Genomic DNA, 18,746 nt, shown 5'->3' on the forward strand with positions numbered 1-18,746 from the left:
AAGTCTGTGAAAGCAGGCTAGTTAGCTGTACATGCTAACGTTGCAGCTTACATTTCATGTTAGCTTTGAGGAGCAGTTTTAGCAACCAATTGTCATTTTTTTGCATCTGACTATGTGTCTTGGGTACATCATTCAACTTATACTGTTTCACTTGTAATGTTTGAAAACGACATAGCAACACCACTGATGCTAGTTTAACCTGGGTTACAACCTTTATATATACAGTCTACGGTTAAAACATGTCCCATCACCACCCATTTTTGTTTATTCAATCTTCCAACCTCACAGAACCAGAACTTCAAAGACCAAATATTTGTATACTTCTTACAAACTAATCTTAGCTCTTGAATTTGCTCTGAACTGAGGGCAGAGAGGCTTTTAATTCCAGGTCTAGTTTTCATCCCAACAATGTTTTAATCAAAGATGAGGCAAAAAGCAAACCATTTTCCAAGGGACTGTTATTAGCTTCTGTGGCATGACTATCATTAGAATAAAGTCAGCAGCAATTTGTTTTTCACACATCTTCACAAAGCCTCGGGGGGGAAAGAAGAAAAGCGCACATGCTTAGAAAAACACAACGCAGATGTTAAACTCACCCTGAAACCTTTTGGGCAGAATATATTTAAAGAGAGAATAGATCACTGTGAGATGTCTTCCAACTGAAGGGAACCATGAAACCATGTAAGCTAATCTCCTGTTCCTACACTTCCACTGAAAAAGTAAATGGGAGCAATTTCTGATGTCATATTTAAAGATTTCCTAGCAGAAAGTTGCCCTTTATCAAAGTAGTAGACCTAAATTAAGACATCAAGGATTGTATTAAAACAATAAATCATAATGGTCCACACTCACTTCAAATATATTCCTAGATGGACAAAGGACAGAGAAAAGAGTCTTCTGCTACTTCCTCTCCTACAACACCCGGCCAGTTGTTGTCAAAGTTATCTGTGAAAGTCCGTCTTGGAAAGTTTCATAGATTGGTAAAGTCTTCAAAGAATACAACAAAATAGCTTGTTTCTAACTAACTTGAGAGTGACATATAGTGTTTTCTGATCAAAGCCTCTTTTATCAATTCTTTGTACTCTTTTAAATCTGTTACAAATCCCTGTAGAAATATAGATGTGTTTTGCCAATGCTATAGTTAAGGTTTGGTCTGATTTAGGACCAAAAATATCCAGTATATGCCGTATGTCACTTACATGTAAACACATGTTTTGGGGCACTTGCTGAAAAGACTGTCTCAAACTGTTGGACAACACGACCATCCTCCAATTCAGATGATCATTACTTATCTTGCATTTGGCAAAAAGCAGGAACATTTTGGAACCATTATCCTAAACTTCTCTTAGGTTTTTGTGTGAAGTTTGTTGGTACAATTGTTCCAAGTTGGAAATATCAAACTCTCTACACTTCATCCAATCGTGGTCGTGTAGACTCTCCTCACTCTGGTCTCTGTTAAGAAATGGTCTCTTAGGCAAGATACTGAACCCCAAATTGCACAAATGTTGGTTCAAATTAGATATAGAGTTGATGCGCAGTTTGACAACTTGTATAGCAGCCATCCCTTCAGTGTATAACTATGTTTGTGAATGGGAGAATGTTGACTTTCACTGGATTAGAATATCTATGGACAGTTTACGTCTGTTTCTGCTCTTCATGCAGTCTCCTATCCACAATGTTTGCAGATTCACACAAGTAGTGATCAACACTGTCTCGTGCCCTTTTCTTAATGGAGCCATGGCTCATCAGAGAGTCTGAGCATGACTGAGCTCAAAGAGTCAAAACAGGATTATCATCAGCCGGAGAACTGGTGCCGGTCAGGAAGAGGAATGGAAGGCTGTGAATAGTCAGGGTTTGTTTTGCCTGCTCTGTTCGTATTCAACGGAGATATACAACTTTTTCCAAATAGTGACATTTTCTTCATGGGCTGTGGTTTGAGTTGAGTTATTTCAATGTTCAAAATGCTGTTAAAACCTATTGAGCAGTTTCTGTTGGAACTTCTTTAAGTGTGTTTCTGCCACTTGACCGCAGTTTTTACAGGTCAGTCTGTCCTGAAGGAGCCTGTGATGGGCTCTCTAACCCTGCAGGTAGCCGCACTAAAGCACCATCACAAAAGATATACATATAGGGCAACGATCGAAATGAAGGAAGGCTCTGGATCTTTCCTTCATTTATAAAAACAGCAGGGCTCCTCGTTATTTCTGGGAAGGGGACATGCGTTAAAAAATTCATAAGATGACAGGAGCGCTATGCGATAAAGTTGGTTGATGGGATAAGACTAATTACTGAGGGACATGGAGATTAATGACCACATAAATAGGTAAATAGGCAGATGTTGGTCCACATAAAGAAAATATGGATACAATAGAGCAAGATAAAGAAAATAGAGGCAGAAATATTAGCATAAGAAAACAACTAAATGGATGGTCTCCGTCCCCGCTGGTTTTTGACATTTTAAATTTGTAGATGCTTTTTTCTACCCAAGACGTCTCTCGACACTGTGATACATTATATTTGGCAGTGCATGCTGGGAGCTCACTGCTAACGAGAAGTTGAACTCTCACAGGGTTTTATGAATATGATTTAAAAGAAGAAACCATTATTTATTAATGACTTCTATTCTATCACTGAGTCTGTAGAAGAACGTCCTTTTCACTCTAATGTAAAGTAGGTCTGTTCCTACAGTCATTCATTCCAAAATAAATTCAATAGTAATTATACATTCAGAGGTCACGCGTAATTGGTTTTTATTGAGATTCTAAGTTTTCTAGCAGAGCGTCTCATTTTTTTTGTTGATATTTTGAGCCCTTTTCAAATGTTTAAAAAAAAGTTTCTGTCCAATTGAAGAGAAGGGCAGCTTTATCTATAGAGGACATAAGACACACAGCTAATTCATAACGCTTTACTTTTGCTTCATTTTTTTAAAGTAACTTAAATTGTCATGTCATCATATTATCCCATCTTTTAGCTCTGTTTTTGGTCTCACATACTCCTTAGGGGAATATCTGTGTCTTAATGTTCTTCTATGCTCACCAGATAGTCTCTCACTTTGTCTGTCTACTGTTTGTTGCTGAGAAAGCAGTGTGCCTTCTAACGTTATCTCTGAAAAATGATGCCATGAGAGGAGTGAGAGTAAACCAGAACAGTAAAGTTGCATCAGACAGAAAAACAGATAAAGGCCAAAGCGGCAGATTCCACTAAGAATTATCAAAACCTTTCCAAGTCTCCTTTGTATATTATCGTGTCATAAAATTATTGATTGTAGCCACTGTAAAGAAAACTTTTAATCTGTAGCGTATGAAGGGAAAGCGACAACAGGAAGTCACCTCCGCCCCTGGAATCCAGTGTCAACCTGTAAGCTGCTCAGAGGCTCAAATGTCACTAGCACAATCCTGGAGTTGGACACCTGGTGTGATTTAAAGCTTGTCAGACAGCACCAGATCAGTCTGTCATTCACACTGGTTCATTATGTCGTCACCTACTTGTGACAAACCTGCGTCCCATAATCTTCAGTGTGTTAATACACAGGGTCAGCCTCAGGTAACACCAGGAGACATGTCCTCACTGACAACACTATGCAGGCCAGGCAGGAACATGATGCAAGAACTGGGCACATTCACAGCAGGAAACACCTCTGTCAGTGTAGCTCAACAGATTTGCCTTACAATGCATCATCTCAATTATCATTCATTTAAAACATCAATCAATAGTATCTATTGGCTCCATGTACAGTAGTCAAACTGCTGCTAAGCACCACTGTTGTCGTTTTAGGAAACAACAGTGGGGAATTGAGGAGATGACGATGCTTCCTAAATACTTGGTTTAAGTAATTAAGTAATTTGACAATTTGAAAAGCTCAGTTTTTGGTGAGAAGCTCTTTTTACACGTGGAACAGGGGCCAACAAGTATAAAAAAACGAGTCGTATTGTTGAATGCAACCAAGTACTGGAGTGCTGGAGTGTAAGGCTGTATACACTCCACGTGCACTCCGCTCCGCATTGGCCAATCAGTGGCTAGCTGCACCCTCACTGCGGGTGGGATCCTCAGCAAAAAACACTCCTGTTTGCCATCCTGGCCCTGAAATGGTGGAACGAGCTCCCCATTGACATCAGGACCGCGGAGAGTCCACACATCTTCCGTCGCAGACTGAAAGCTTACCTGTTACCAGCACGTAGGCCAAAGGAGAATATCTCATCTGTACCTAGCACTTACAGAAGGTTTGGCTTTACTGTAAGTGAAGCTAATGCAGTTGCACTTAATCTGGTTGGGCTTATAGATAGGAAATGTACCTGCAGGATTCTTGCTTTTTAGTTCTCAAGGTTGAATGCACTCATTGTAAATTGCTTTGGATAGAGGCGTCAGCGAAAATATAATGTAATTTAATTTGAGGTACTTTAACTTTACTCAAATTTTTGTTCCACAAACAATTTTTTTTGTCTTGGTATACATTTAACTACTAAACTATTTTTGCATGTACAGCTGAAAATAAATATTAAATTGACAGAAATGATTTGCAATTTTGGTAGGAAAAACATGAATTATAATTAATGTTTTAATTAGTAAAATAGTATAGCAGCCACATGAGACATGTTTCTATTTGTAATACTTTAATTTGCATGATAATATTTTTTAACAAAGGGACACTGAATGAATTTGAAAGTAGTAAGAATAATGAGCCTGTATTTAAAATGTCTTATTGTCATTGACTTGAAACAATGAAAATGTAAGTTATGAGACTCACATCTCCACAGGGATTTGTTCACAAGTGACGTTCGTAGACGCTAATTAGTTCAGTTCACACTCCTGCAGTGAACAAGATATTTGCAAATATGTGATTGTGTGTGTGTGTGTGTGTGTGTGTGTGTGTGTGTGTGTGTGTGTGTGTGTGTGTGTGTGTGTGTGTGTGTGTGTGTGTGTGTGTGTGTGTGTGGTGTGTGTGTGTGTGTGTGTGTGTGTGTGTGTGTGTGTGTGAGTGAGTTGGGACTTTTACAACCAGGCAAATGAAAAAAGCCTCATCTCGTGCTTCAAGTGGCAGATCCTGAATTATGCATTGGCTCTATTTTCGTGTCCATACGTCAGTGAAAAGGGTTTCTGCAGCTTTTGAAAGTTTTTGAGTTCATTTACTTAACTGTTGTAATGAAAGTAAATGTTATCATCCTTAAATGTTAATATAACTTTCATCAACTCCATTTAAAGGTGGGGTAGGTAAGTTTGAGAAACCGGCTCAAGATACACTTTTTGTTATATTCCATGGAATGCTCTTAACATCCCGATAGCAATGAATATCTTAAATGCTTTGAAAACAAATCCATAAAAAAATGTCATCTGGGGAAGCTGTAATACTGTAAAAAGCACGACCAATCATTTTAGCCGGCCCGGCTAAAATAACTGGATGGCCTACCTGCCTGTCAGCCTTCCATCTGTGCACAAACTTATCTCGTGCCCTCATTGGTCATGTGCGCATTCGTGTGTGTTGGAGGAGGGGCTCTGTAAGGAAGTGGCAGATTTTCTCCGGTTGTGTATTTTCAAATTCTAGCGATCTCGAGCCGGTTTCTCAAACTTACCTACCCCACCCTTAAGAGACATATATTGTAGATTTAATTATTTGTCTGACAGCTTTAGTCAGTTTTAGGGTTAAACCTTTGTATCACCTTACCTTGTCCAGTTAAAACCATGAATATACAGTTGTGTTGATTTTAAATGAAAAACTAGGATGAAGTGATACATCTATGTATTAAGAAAATCCTGCTATTTCTTAAGAATAATTAACTATTCAAAAAGCCTCTTGGATCAGCTGGAAAGGAATGTTTTCTGAGTAACTTGTTTGCACAGGGCGACAAAGATACAAATGTGATGATCTTAAAGAATATGATGCATTCATGTAGATGAGATACAGCATATTAAGGAGTTAAAGGGTCCCTATTATGCTAATGTTCAGGTTCCTATTTGTGCAACACATATTGATGCAGCAGTTATAGTAATCTTATCTTATATATTAATATAATACACAGTGGCATACTAAACACTTAGGTAAGATTTTATTGTACAATGTTGAGTTCTGGTTTTCAGTAACTTAGTCTTATAAGTTATAAAGTGTTCTTCTTTATTTAATTTATATAACATGTCCTCATAACATGTAAGGCACAGCTCTCTATTTCTGCTTTATGTGGAACAATAACACTATTAAGTAGGTCTCTAATGAGATTAGCTTCTTTTGCTAAAGCCCACAAACCCCAAGTTACAGTTATATCATCAACACAAATACTTATATAAAAAGGGTCAGTTAAAAGTCCAAAGTTTATCTCATTCATAGTTGTCATGAAGGCAAAGTCTACATCTTTAAATAATCTATTATAAATATTGTATTAAACTGTTTCCTATATAATAAATTGCCAAAGCCCTTAACCCCAACTGCTCATGTGGGTGTGAGGATTTTCTATGACTTTTGTTTGTTTTCTTTTTTAATATACATTATTAGATTTGTAAATGTTTAATTAATTAATGTATTGTCATTTCACATATATTTGTTAACTCACAGGCTTAAATTGTCCTTATTGATTAGATTAGATTTAACTTATTATTATATAGATGCAGCGTTGTAAGGGGGAGACAGAGGGGAGGACATTTCCTAAATACTTCTACATGCCAGTCTGACCTGCGCACCACGCAGCAAGGACAGAGACCCCTAGATTGGATTTAAATGTATTGTACCAGAGGGATATTTGTTTTCACAGCCATTACACAGAATAGTGCATATACAGATAGCAGCCGAACATATAGATAGCAGCTTACAGATATAGCATACAGCTGCCAAAAATACATGAAGCTGTCCTGAAAAATGTGACAGAAGTGCTTACAGTCGCTGACGTTATGGCTCCTCCCGGTGGTGAAACGGGAAGAAACAGAGAGAGAGAGAAAAAGGGGCATCCCTGCATGGAAACATAATGTATGGGCCTCATGTTACTTCATGACACTGCGCACTTGTTGTTCCCACACAGAGGCGGTGTGTGTGTGTGTGTGTGTGTGTGTGTGTGTGTGTGTGTGTGTGTGTGTGTGTGTGTGTGTGTGTGTGTGTGTGTGTGTGTGTGTGTGTGTGTGTGTGTGTGTGTGTGTGTGAGAGTACATGGAAGCGTGGTGTATGCACAGTGGAGCCTTGTCCACATGTGAGGCCGTTATGTGTCCCAGTGTGTGCCAGTGTAACTCTGTGTCATTATTACTGAGTGAGGGATCAGACAGGATGGACAGGGAGAGGAAAACATCTTTGACCCTTTAATTTGTGTTTGCATGGCTGGTTGTCAGCCATTTGATATTGGTCATTGATGATAAAATACAGGTTAAAGTAGGCAGTGTATGTCTTCTTATTACCATAAAAGCAACTTCCTGTCTTGGGTTCTTAGTTCCAAGCCATTTAGTTCCTATTGAAGACATCAATCTTTAGTTTGAATGTTTAAAGGGCCCTATTATGATCATTTTCAGGTTTTTATATTTGTAGGCCTACATGTATGTTGTGCTTCTACTGTGACATGTTTACACGTTTTAATGTTCAAAAAGCTCTTTATTTTTCTCATACTGCCTGTGCTGCAGCACCTTTTTTCACTCTCTGTCTGAAACCAGAGCCCAGTCTGCCCTGATTGGTTAACTGACCAGCTCTGTTGTGATTGGACCACCTCTTAGAGATGTCCCACCCCTTAGACTATCACCTCCAATGTGTACAGAAGCACGAGTGTTACATAGTTATTTCACTATGTTACGGAAGTAAACAAAGGAGTCGAATTAAGGCTTTTGAGGCAGAGGGCGAGTGTGTGAGAGAGAAACTCCCTCTGGAGGGAACTTTGGGATTTTAGCCTTTGCAGACCATTTACATGCACAAAAGCCAATATAACACACTACATGAAAGGTCAACCCCTAAAAAAAATGTCGTAAGGCCCTCTTAATCAGTTGTCTTGGTGTGAAAAGTACATTTCTCGCTAAGATGTACTGCAGATAAGTATAAAAGTGCATAAAATCTCAAGTTAAACAATGCTTTTCATTGAGGCTATACAGCACTTTAATAAATGTTCTTGTGTAGATGTAGGCCTGTATGTTTATCTGTGTACAGTATGTACCACTTAAAACAGGTCTCTCTAACCTTAAGAGTTAGCCATGTGAGGAAATGTTTTCAGCTGCAAACATTCCTCTTCTGGATCCCTCCCAGAATGCATTGGTGCCACCAATAAAGAATGACCCGTCCTTCTAAAACAGATGCAAGTATTTTAGTAGGAGGCTGCGAGTCCTCTGCTGGCAGGCGCTTAATGCAATATGTGCGCGTAAGATGAAGTCACAAACATTGCAACTGTAGTCGACTCCCACTGGCCGGGCAGCACAGACGGGGCATTATGTGGACGAGTACCAGCTGGTACCACGGGCTCCTCATCCTCCTCCGGGACTTCATTTGTTGCTGCCTCTGAAATCAGGACATGGAACTGAAATGGAAGAGCCAACCTGTGAACGTTCTCCTCGGATGCGTCGTGGCCCTCTGCTTTTGTGCACTTTGTCCGGCTGAGAGACGTGAGTAGAGCTCTGATTTCTCTGGAGGGAGTCATCGGCCCCATGGAGGGCAGGAGGCGATGTTGATGAGGCTGCTGAGAGTCATGTTGATGCTTTCAATTTCTCTGCCTTTAAAGCAGTGGTTGCCAGGGGGTGTATTATCCCTCATGAAAAGAGTGAATTAACCTTTTTTCTGAAGGACCTTTGGAGGCCTGACAGGTCAACAAATACAGTATTTCATTAAAAACTCTTAAGCCAGGGAAAAACAAACTAACAAACTGAAATACTTCTCTTCTTTCTGATCCCTTTGGATCTGCAGTACATCTTAGAGAGAAGTGTACTTTTTACACCATGACAACTGATTAAGAGGGCCTTATGAAGTTTCTTTAGGGGTTTACCTTTCCTGTAGTGCGTTATATAGGTTTTTGTTCATGTAAATGGTCTGCAAAGGCTAAAATCCCAAAGTTCCCTCCAGAGGGAGTTCCTTTCCCACAACCCCCCGGCTGAAACGCCCACATTTGATTACGTTGTTTACTTCTGTAATATACTGACATCACTATGTAACCCTCGTGCTTTTATTGTATAGTGCTCCCTTTGGATCAGAAAGAAGATTGGGCTCTTAGATTGCACAGCCCATTGAAGGGTTCCTGAGTCCCCTTGTTTTAATGGGTTCTATGATATTTAATCCACATAACCAGTCATGGGATTTCGATGTCAGTGCAGCATGAAAAAACACTAAAAAGCGTATCCTATAAGAATACATGTGACATATCAGAGAAAAAAAGAACAACTTGATATTTGCCCCGAATATTTTATTTGGATCTTTGTTTGAATTAAGGTTTGGTGCAGTTTAAACTCACAACATGTTCATTATTGAGCTTAAATGGTGGAGGTAGGCTGGTTCTGGTAGCCTTTATGCTAAACTAAGCTAACAGTCTGCTTGTGCTTCGTATTCACAGCTGATATTTCTTTATATTATATATTCTCCAAGATGAAGTTAGTTCAATTCAATCTTTTTACTTTTCCCCAACATAGTACAATGTTGAGGAAGGCAGCCTGAAGTTGTGGCCCTTATTTATGGAGGGGCCCTTTGTCCGAATACATTTTTTCATTGGGCTCAGATTGAGCAGATTCCTGGATTAAAATGTGTTTATTCAAACAGCCAACTAATTCACACAGAGATACTAGTGGGCCAGGTCATTTTACTTGATTATATACTGGTTTGTGTCTGGGCGGAGTCAGGTGATCATAACAGGGGGCCATTAGCACGTTTTGGTCCTGGGGTTTTAAAAGTAAAGGAGCTTGGATAGCTTGGAGCTCAATTTCAACTATTAACCGATGATTCTTTTACATTATGGATTTATTTTGTTGCCATTAGATTGGATGGATTGTTTGATTTTTAAAGTAGTTAAAATAGGGAGAAATGCTGTCACAGACAGAGCCCAAAATGAAACGCTTGCAGTGTTTATGTCTGACCAACAGCCCAAACCTCAACATTTATCAAACATTACAATGTTTTAAAGGAAAAATAAGCAAACTAACTAAACAAACAATAATTAAACCTCTATGTAATGTAAATATGTATCTCCTCATTCACAATAACCCTGCTTTCCCAACACATTTCCATTCCATGTTTGGATACAATTATTTTAATGCTCCCACTTAATGCGGCAGGCCTTGTGTTGACCTCCACTCTATTCTCTACACTCTGCTGTATCTGATGCCTCTCACCTCTCAGTGTGCACGGTTCCTCCGGGCCCTGTGACAGTCCCTGAGAACAGCACGCTCGACGTTGAGGTGGTTAAGATCGACTCCCTTAATGATGTGGAGCTGACCCTCACTGTGAACCCTGAAGATCTGTTCTACCTGAAAGGAAACACTCTGATGGTGAAGAAAGGCCTGGACTATGAGGTGAGAGTTTAAAACATGTGATCCTAGCCCTTATAGTCAGCAAACATCTCCATAAGGATCCTTTACATTTGTTTTTAAATTGTTGTTCTTAAAGATGTCAAAACAATATTATTAGATATATATAATGATATAATAATTGAATTATTCTCACTTTTATTTGACTGTTTGTTGGTAATGTATTATGTTAAGTTCTGTAGGTCACCTGGGTTTCTAAGTCTTTCTTCCCCTTTTTTTAAATTGTTGTACCACCTGTATAGTCACTACTGTTATATTTTGCAAAAGGGAAAAAACTAAATTCAGATTGCAACGTTAAAATGCAACAATATCAAATTCAACCAAAAATGTATATTTAGTCATATATTGACTTTTAAGAGACCTTATTATGCTTTTTGGGGTTTTCACATTCCTTAAGTGCATGTACATGTAGGCCAGCTAACCAATCAGAGCAGGCTGGGCTCTGGTTTCAGACAGAGGGTGAAAAGAGGTGCTGCAGCACAGGCAGTATGAGAACAATAAAGACCTTTTTGAACATTAAAGCATGGAGACATGTCACAGTAGAGGGAGAAAATACACATATAAAACTGAAAATCAGCAGAATACAGTATGTCCTGTTTGGGTCGAGTCCTTGAACATATATTTACTTAATTATGGCAACTCAATTATCTTCAGTACTGGTGTTTATAATAATGTATTGTTCGTTAAAGCTCTGTATAACTGCTGTGTGTTTGTGTCAGTCGTTGGATAGTTTAACTCTGACGGTGTGGGTGCAGTGCAGCAGAGAAGAGTCCATATCTGTGAGTAAAACAAACACAATATAACGACAAAGGAGCCAATACTAAACTAGTGAACCAAGAATATTGCTTTTCAACAGCAGTAAAAAGGTGAAGAACTCTGTTAGTGTTTCTGATTGTAAACTGAGCTTCTTCTCTTTAAAGGTGAACGAGCCTGTTGAGGTTTTAGTTGAAAACGTGAACGACAACCCTCCAAACTTTGCACAAAGCCATTACGTACTGGAGGTGAATGAGGTGAGTGTTGCTGGTGTTTTACACAAGTGTGTGTGTTTCAGGTTTCTTACACCCTGTGTTGACTGAGTTGTGTCTCTTGCAGCTCACTGCAGTCAACTCCAGTTTGGGACTGATAGAAGCCTCAGATGTGGATTCAGAGCCGCTGTACTATCGCTTAGAGCCTGCAACAGTAAGAACGCATTTAATGTCATGAGGTGCTGATACTGGATTATTTAAGAGAACCGCAAGATGCAGAGGAAATATGAAACAGTATGTGCTGTATGTATATTTGTCTATCTAAAGCAGGCAATACAAAGCAGATACTACAGGCTGTAAGTGATACACTAACAAACCCTGAATAAAAAGCTTCATAATATAGATAGTTACAAAAGTGAAAAGATATTTGTATAATTAACTATTTTACTTCAAATATAATTTGTTAATGATATTTATTTACTTACTTACTCAATTTAATGAGGTTTTAATTCATTTTAAACCAAAAAATATTGGGAACCACTCTCTTGAGTTATGCATGTTTTTTAATGCGGAGACACTCTATTGTAAAACATATTTTACCTTGTTTATTCTATTTCATTTTCTGCATTTTAATAAGCACGAATGCATCTAATTTTAAAAATGTTTTTATCTTTTTCAAATAATTGTTTTCATGTAAAGCATTTTGTACAGAGAGATGCTAAATGTAGTTTTATGTGATATATATATATATATTTAGATATGACATATTTCTTGTCCCTCTGCTTGTTAAACCAGGATAAATATTTCCGACTGGAAAACATCAACACTCCAAAGATAATTGTTAAAAGCATCCTGGACTACGATGTTGTGCAGAAGATCCCTCTGGTTTTACACGTGCAGGTATAGTCATAATTTATTACAACAACATCCAGATGTATCTGCTTCTCTGTGACCTTTGACCTGTGAGTATAAATCATAATTTCCCAGGACACGCTCAACGGCTCGGCCTCCAACGAGCCCTTCTTCACGTCGGTGGCCACCATCACGGTGCAGGTGAAGGACGTGGATAACCGGCCGCCATGGTTTCAGCCATGTTTGAGGACCAACTTGGGAATCGCCAAACTGTGTGTGAGCACCGGCTACAGGGGCAAAGTCAACCTCACCGAGAAGGAGGTGAGCAGCTGGTTTTTCCTTTTATTGAATAAGAATTATAAAACATCCCCTCACAGCGTTTATCCAAACACATGCAGGTGCAATTAATATGTCTCATTAATGTCCAACATCTAGCTCCATCATCAGGTCAACATTTGAATCGTCCAAGACTTGTTTATGACCAAATACCTGCAGAACTAATGCCAACAGCCTCACGTGTACTATGCTAACATGCTAAAGTTGCATGGTGGACATACTGTAACTGTAGACTGTTAGGTTGTGGTCGAAGAGTCTACAAAATATCCAATGTCTTTTCATTGACTTTATGTTAATTTAACAGGACCAGGATCACCTGAATGCACCATCAGGTTAGACCTCTGTGATAATTCAATATAAACCCTCATTAGTTTCCGTGAATGTAACATGTGTCAGTGTCTAATGATGATGGCTTTAAATATAGTATTATGCAAAAGAGTTATTTCTCACACTGCTCAGAAAGTGAAGAGAGGTGCTGAAAACTGTCTAGAAACTTTATCGAGAACTTTCCCTGAAACGACATGCGTTTCATCAGATGTTTAACTCATTCAGGTCCCCCTGTGAGATATAAAGCCTTGGTTTGAATGATTTCAAATGTGTGCAGCAGAATAACGGTGTGATGGTTTTAACCCGCAGGACGGGCCGTTGGTGCTGGAGCCGGGTCCGGTGTTCGCTAAGGATGGAGACAAGAACCGGAGCGAGGTGATCAGCTACAGGATCCTGCGAGGTTTGAACAGAAACAACTTTATTTCATGATGCCTACAGTGGTGATGTTCTCGGTTAATATTATGTGATAGCACATTCACCACCCCCTGCAAGTCTCGTTTCGTTATTTGTTATGATAATAGAGTGCCACAGTGACGCGTCCTAATTTTCTAATCGTAAATCTAATCGATAGATTTATGATTCGAAAATTATAAAAATAGGGTAGACATGTGGAGATTATCCGACTGAACAAAATGTGATCCGTCTCTTAAATGTGTGTCAACCACAGACCTTATTTCGGCGCTATTTCCCAAAATCCTATAGAGAAAATCCCATTGCTTTTTTGTGGAAGGAACCCATGCGCAGCTTACTTCCGGGTTTTAGGACGCGTCACTGTGGCACTCTATTAGCTTCCTTTAATAATCAAGAACCATCTTTGAAAAAATATCACATGTTCACAAATATTATTTTGTGTTTTCCTCACTGGTTTAAAATAAAGTTACTGTCAGGGTTGCAGGGTTGTTATTTAAAGGTCACCTTTTATGCACAATTAACTTTTTCATGTCTTTTATACATAAACATGTGTTTCCTCTGTGAGAGAGAGAGAGATTGTCACAGAGTGAAGAGATTCTGAAAGTTTCAGGAAGAAAGAGTCCCTCTCGTTTTGTCCTGATCCATCTTTATAAAAACCTGTCTGAAAATGAGCTGATCAGATTTTGGCTACTTTGTGATGTCACAATGTTTTTTTGGGTTGTGCAACCATTAGCCAATAACAAACCATGGTATTTTCTTTCATTACCAGGAAATGAGGGGAACATTTTCCAGATTGATGAGGACACAGGAAACATCTCCATGGCTAAAGCTGCTGACATTGTCGGCCCAATAACTCTTACTGTTCTGGTACAAAACAAACAAATCAATTCTGGCCTGTTATTGTAGTGATTTTGAATGGAAAATAACTGAATGTAACTCAAGTATCGTCCATTCCTGGCCCTTCAGGCGTCTCAGGTGACAAACAGGGATCAGTTTGCTGTGACGCAGGTGACCATCGAAGTGATGAAGAAAAGCAGGAACCCTCCTCGCTTTGAGAAGGAACGATATGAAGGCTTTATCTACAGCAACTCTGTTCCCGAGAGCATGATCCTCAGAGACCGGAGCACCAACCGGCCCTTCAGGGTCAGAGCGCGGGACGAGGACTTCTCCGCTGTGAGTGAACTAGTCTATCTATCAAGCCGATACTCCAGATGTTTTGCAGATACCTTTGCCCCCAAAACAGTTTGACTGGATTTATTCTGCAGTGAGTTTAGCCAGAACTAAGTCTCTTAACCCTGCTCCTAATAATATGTCTATTTTAACATTGCATCAAATTAGCATTTGTATCATAAGAGATTCATTGTACAGAGCACAATTATTTTAAAGAATCATCAGGACATCACATTAAATTAAGTATACTGTCTCTCAGTTTCTTTCAGTACCAGTTTGAGATGTGTTTTCCTAACTTGTTAGTTGTAAGTTAGTGGTTAACTTCCAGAAGATTAGGGCTGTGTGTCTATGGGTTAAAAATGTCAGCTTTCACAGTGAATATGAAAAAAACAAAAACATTTTCCGTGTGTGTGTGTGTGTGTGTGTGTGTCTCAGGGTACGAATCCCGATGTGAAGTATGAGGTTCAGTACAGCAGCTACGTCAACGTCACCACCGACGGGTTTGTTATTTTGAAGAGAGTCGTGAAGACGGAGTCTTTTGCACTTCAGGTGACAGATGTGTCAACATTTTTTTAAATAAAGTACAATTAAATATTTTCGTCTCCATATACTGGCACTTTTTTTTTACTTTGACTTTTTTTCTTTCTGAATGTAGCTCAGAGCTGTGGACTCGGCGACAGGGGAGTTTGGATCAGCTGCCCTCTCTGTTCAGGTCATTCCAGGTTAGACCATCCCTGTTATTCTCTATCAGACTGACTGAGGAATTAACATTCATAGTACTAGTAAACAGCAACTAAAAAGCTGTCTTTATTTAGAGATAATATGATGCTGTACTATTTAAACAAAATTAAAATATTTAACACCATGTACACAAGTTGTTGTGCTAGAATTATCTCGAATTAAGCTCCCCAGCATCCTGTTGCAATTTTTCTGAGGCTTATTCTTACTTCCCTCTCCCTTCTCAGCGGTGGCCATCCCGTCCCCCTCTAACGTCGGCTACCGTCCGGGCGACATGGCGCTGCTGGGTCTGGTGATGGCGGCTCTGCTGGTTCTCTGCCTCATCGTGATTGGCTTCCTGATTTCCCGCTTGTGGAAGGGAAACGGCAGCATGGACAAAATATGTGAGGTCAGTCACATAGTTTTTTGAGCATCTAAAATGTTTTTAAAGCATGTTTTATTGGATATTGTATTGATTTGTTGTGTATTTAGGCCCTTTATTTATTTTGTATAAGTTCTTGTTGACCCAGTGTTCCCATTTCAACGGAAAACTGATGCATAATACTACTCTCTTATGTCTATGTTAAGAATTATAAACAATATTTTATTTTACAGGCTATTGTCAATGTTTATTTACAAAGTCAGTTCAAAATGCTCTTTTTTTGTTTCATTACTCCACATAAGTGACTTAAATATTGTTTTACCAAGGAAGTATTTAGACACAGAATCGCCTTTTACAGAGAGACCTTTTGTGGAGCTTAGCTTAGCTGAGCATAATAACAGTAAGCACGGGAAAAGTTAGCATTGCTCCGTCCATAATGCTCTGTCTCATAACCTCCTGGATAGATACGTGTTAAATACAAATACAATGTAATCAAAGATTGCTGCGATAACGGAAAGAAGAAGGTTTCTTTTTAAGTGGAAGAAACTGTAATTGCATTGTCCTTACATTCGTTATTCTTCAAATGACTTTTCAGAGAAACATTGACAGTAGGTTCTACAATAAAAATATTATTTTTCTATGAAACTATCAATTTGTTTTGGCCACTTTCAAACAGTGTGGAAGCCTTTGTTCTCAGTGGCACCTCCACTCTGTGATGGTTTTTCAGTAGTGGACTCAGCTGTTTAATCCTGCCTTTGTCCTCCTGTGTGCCTTTGATGAATATTTATTAGCTGAAATCCACAGAAGGGCCGTGTTAAAACATAAAATATGAACATACGCTGGCATCTGTAGCAGTGAACATGCCTGAATATCCTCCATGCTTCATTACCTGCTGTTTTAATGAGGGGCCTCTCTCCTGCCTGCAGTGCCTGGGCCCCTGCCTGAAGTCGGATCAGCACTCCGGCCACAGGGACTCCCTGCAGTACACCAATGACGGCTTCCAGACCGAGGGCGACGCCAGCCGCGGGGGGGGCAAGCGCTCAAACCACGTGGTCCCCAGACGGAGCACCTTCCCCCAGGCTCGAGGCCGGGTCATGGAGGGACGGAACCGCAACTGCTCCTCCTGTGGCGTCTGCAGCAACCACGTCCCCAAGGGGAGCCCCTCGGTGAGGACGTCCAAGAAGGGAAGGGGAGATGGGGACGAATATGGCATGAGGTCCATGGCTAACAAGCAGAGGAGGAAGGAGGGCCAGAAGACCGTGTGGTTCAAGCAGAGCGAGGACTCCTCCGACATCGAGGTGGAGATTATCCCAGACACTGTGGGCCGGGTGGAGGAGGAGACGGAGGAGGAGCTGGATATGGAGGGGGTGGTCAGAGATCCGGCTGCCCCGCTGAGAGAGGCTGAGGGGGAGAAGGAGAGTGAGAGCGCAGAGCCCGATGAGGAGAAGGACCGCGGTAAAGAGAAGGGAGGCGAGGAGAAGGAGGGCTGACAGCAGAGGTCAGAGGTCAAACTCCAGACGGAGGATGAAACTCAGCTGGTTGTTGTTGGTGTCACTTTTTGGAGACAGCAGCAGGGAGGACTCAGGAGTCCAGCATGACACTTCCAACATCTCTGAAAACCCCAAGAATACATGCAAGTATCCAAAAAGTATTTATTATTTTCCACCTTGAGTATCATAGTGTACACCATCCGTCTGTATACAATATTGCAGAATACACTATGAGATCAATACTCATAAAGATGGCTCCTTTTAAAGGTTCAGTCTAGCTTCACACATCTCTGGTGTTATTCTCGTAGTCTTGGCTAAAATTAAAGCATCATTGCTACAAACAGTCTGTTCCCAGATCTCTGCAGGTATTTGGTGAGTACAATGTTCTTATTATGTAATATTATGTAAAAACGGTGGCCAAAGTTACTAAAACAAGATCCAAGTTGTATTAAAGGGAAATGTTGTAAATAGATAAGTAAGATTACTTTCTAATAAGGCACCATTTATTTCAAAACATTTATACATTTCTAAAAGGGCAGCACCTAACTTTTAATTGTCAAATTATCTGAGGATTCATTTCTCAATTAATCCAATAACTGTTTCCTCTTCATACAGTATGTTTACATCACAATTGTTTTAAGCCAATTTTGAAGCAATACGTAAAGTATTGCTTTGAATGACTTAAAGGTCTCTTATCGTGCAAAATGCACTTTTCTATGTCTTTTTTACATAAATGTGTCCCCGGTGTATCAGGGATCTCACAAAGTGTCAAAAAATAAAACCCTCTCTCTTTTCCTCCGTACCCACATATCTAAAAACGGGGGTACAACGGAGCTGATCCAGATTTGCTGCCGATATGATGTATTATCGGAAATGTAGGCTGGCTTTACACCAACGCCCTATCAGAAACGTTGCTATCAGAAACAATGCACTACGTGTTTTGGACGTAATATGGTCTTTGTTTACATTAGCAAGCATCGCTAACACTCAGGGATAACCTGTACTGGAGAGAGTGGGTGTTTCTCAATCTCGAGTACGCTTGCTTGGTAGCACAAGTCTTCCGAGCGTCTTGCTTCAGAAGCGAGGCAAGAATACTTACTAGCCTCGGAAAACGAAGAATGGAACAGGCTAGCAAGTGTGCAGGTGTGCGTCATATGCACACCCGCCTTACATTTTCCGCCACAGATTTGGGGAAATTGGTCCGTGCGCAAAGCATTGTGGGGATTTTAAGACCGCGGAGTCTACACATGTGCAGCCTCGAAATTTCTCCAAACGGAGTACGCCGGGCTCGGTAATATTCCAAGTATGGACATTGGAACAGTACTTCGGAGGCACTCGATGACATAGTATGCTTGAAATAGTGGCTCTGGAGCAGCTTTACTCGAGATTGAGAAACACCCACAATGTGTCAAAAAGCAGGAAATAAAAAAAGGAACTCACCTTGTAGTAAACCCGCAAGAAAAAAAGCATTTGAGCTCCATACTGTTTGAGAAATTATCCTTGAAGTGGTTTGGAACATGATATGGCATTTAATCACAGCAGCATTTAGCTTTATCTGCAGGCAGAGAGGAGACCTCACTGCTTGCCTTGCCGTGCTCCAAAGTGGGCGGGGCCAGCAGCTACTGACTCAGCACTTTAGTAAAA

The 18,746-nt window shown here is 40.0% G+C and overlaps 1 protein-coding gene across 1 annotated transcript; it reads left to right on the forward strand.

Annotated features, from left to right (window-relative positions):
- Positions 1-8,456: 8,456 nt before the first annotated feature.
- Positions 8,457-17,930, forward strand: cdhr5a (cadherin-related family member 5a). The gene is made up of 14 exons (XM_034116829.1): positions 8,457-8,547; positions 10,265-10,437; positions 11,172-11,231; positions 11,373-11,462; positions 11,545-11,631; positions 12,213-12,317; positions 12,405-12,590; positions 13,242-13,332; positions 14,113-14,210; positions 14,310-14,516; positions 14,949-15,062; positions 15,169-15,235; positions 15,479-15,639; positions 16,539-17,930. Exons 1-14 carry the CDS (start codon positions 8,457-8,459, stop codon positions 17,100-17,102), a joined length of 2,094 nt encoding a protein of 697 aa, XP_033972720.1. The 3' UTR covers positions 17,103-17,930.
- Positions 17,931-18,746: the final 816 nt, after the last annotated feature.

Source organism: Trematomus bernacchii, unplaced genomic scaffold (genome assembly GCF_902827165.1).
Source record: "Trematomus bernacchii unplaced genomic scaffold, fTreBer1.1, whole genome shotgun sequence".
NCBI classification, from domain to species: Eukaryota; Metazoa; Chordata; class Actinopteri; order Perciformes; family Nototheniidae; genus Trematomus; species Trematomus bernacchii.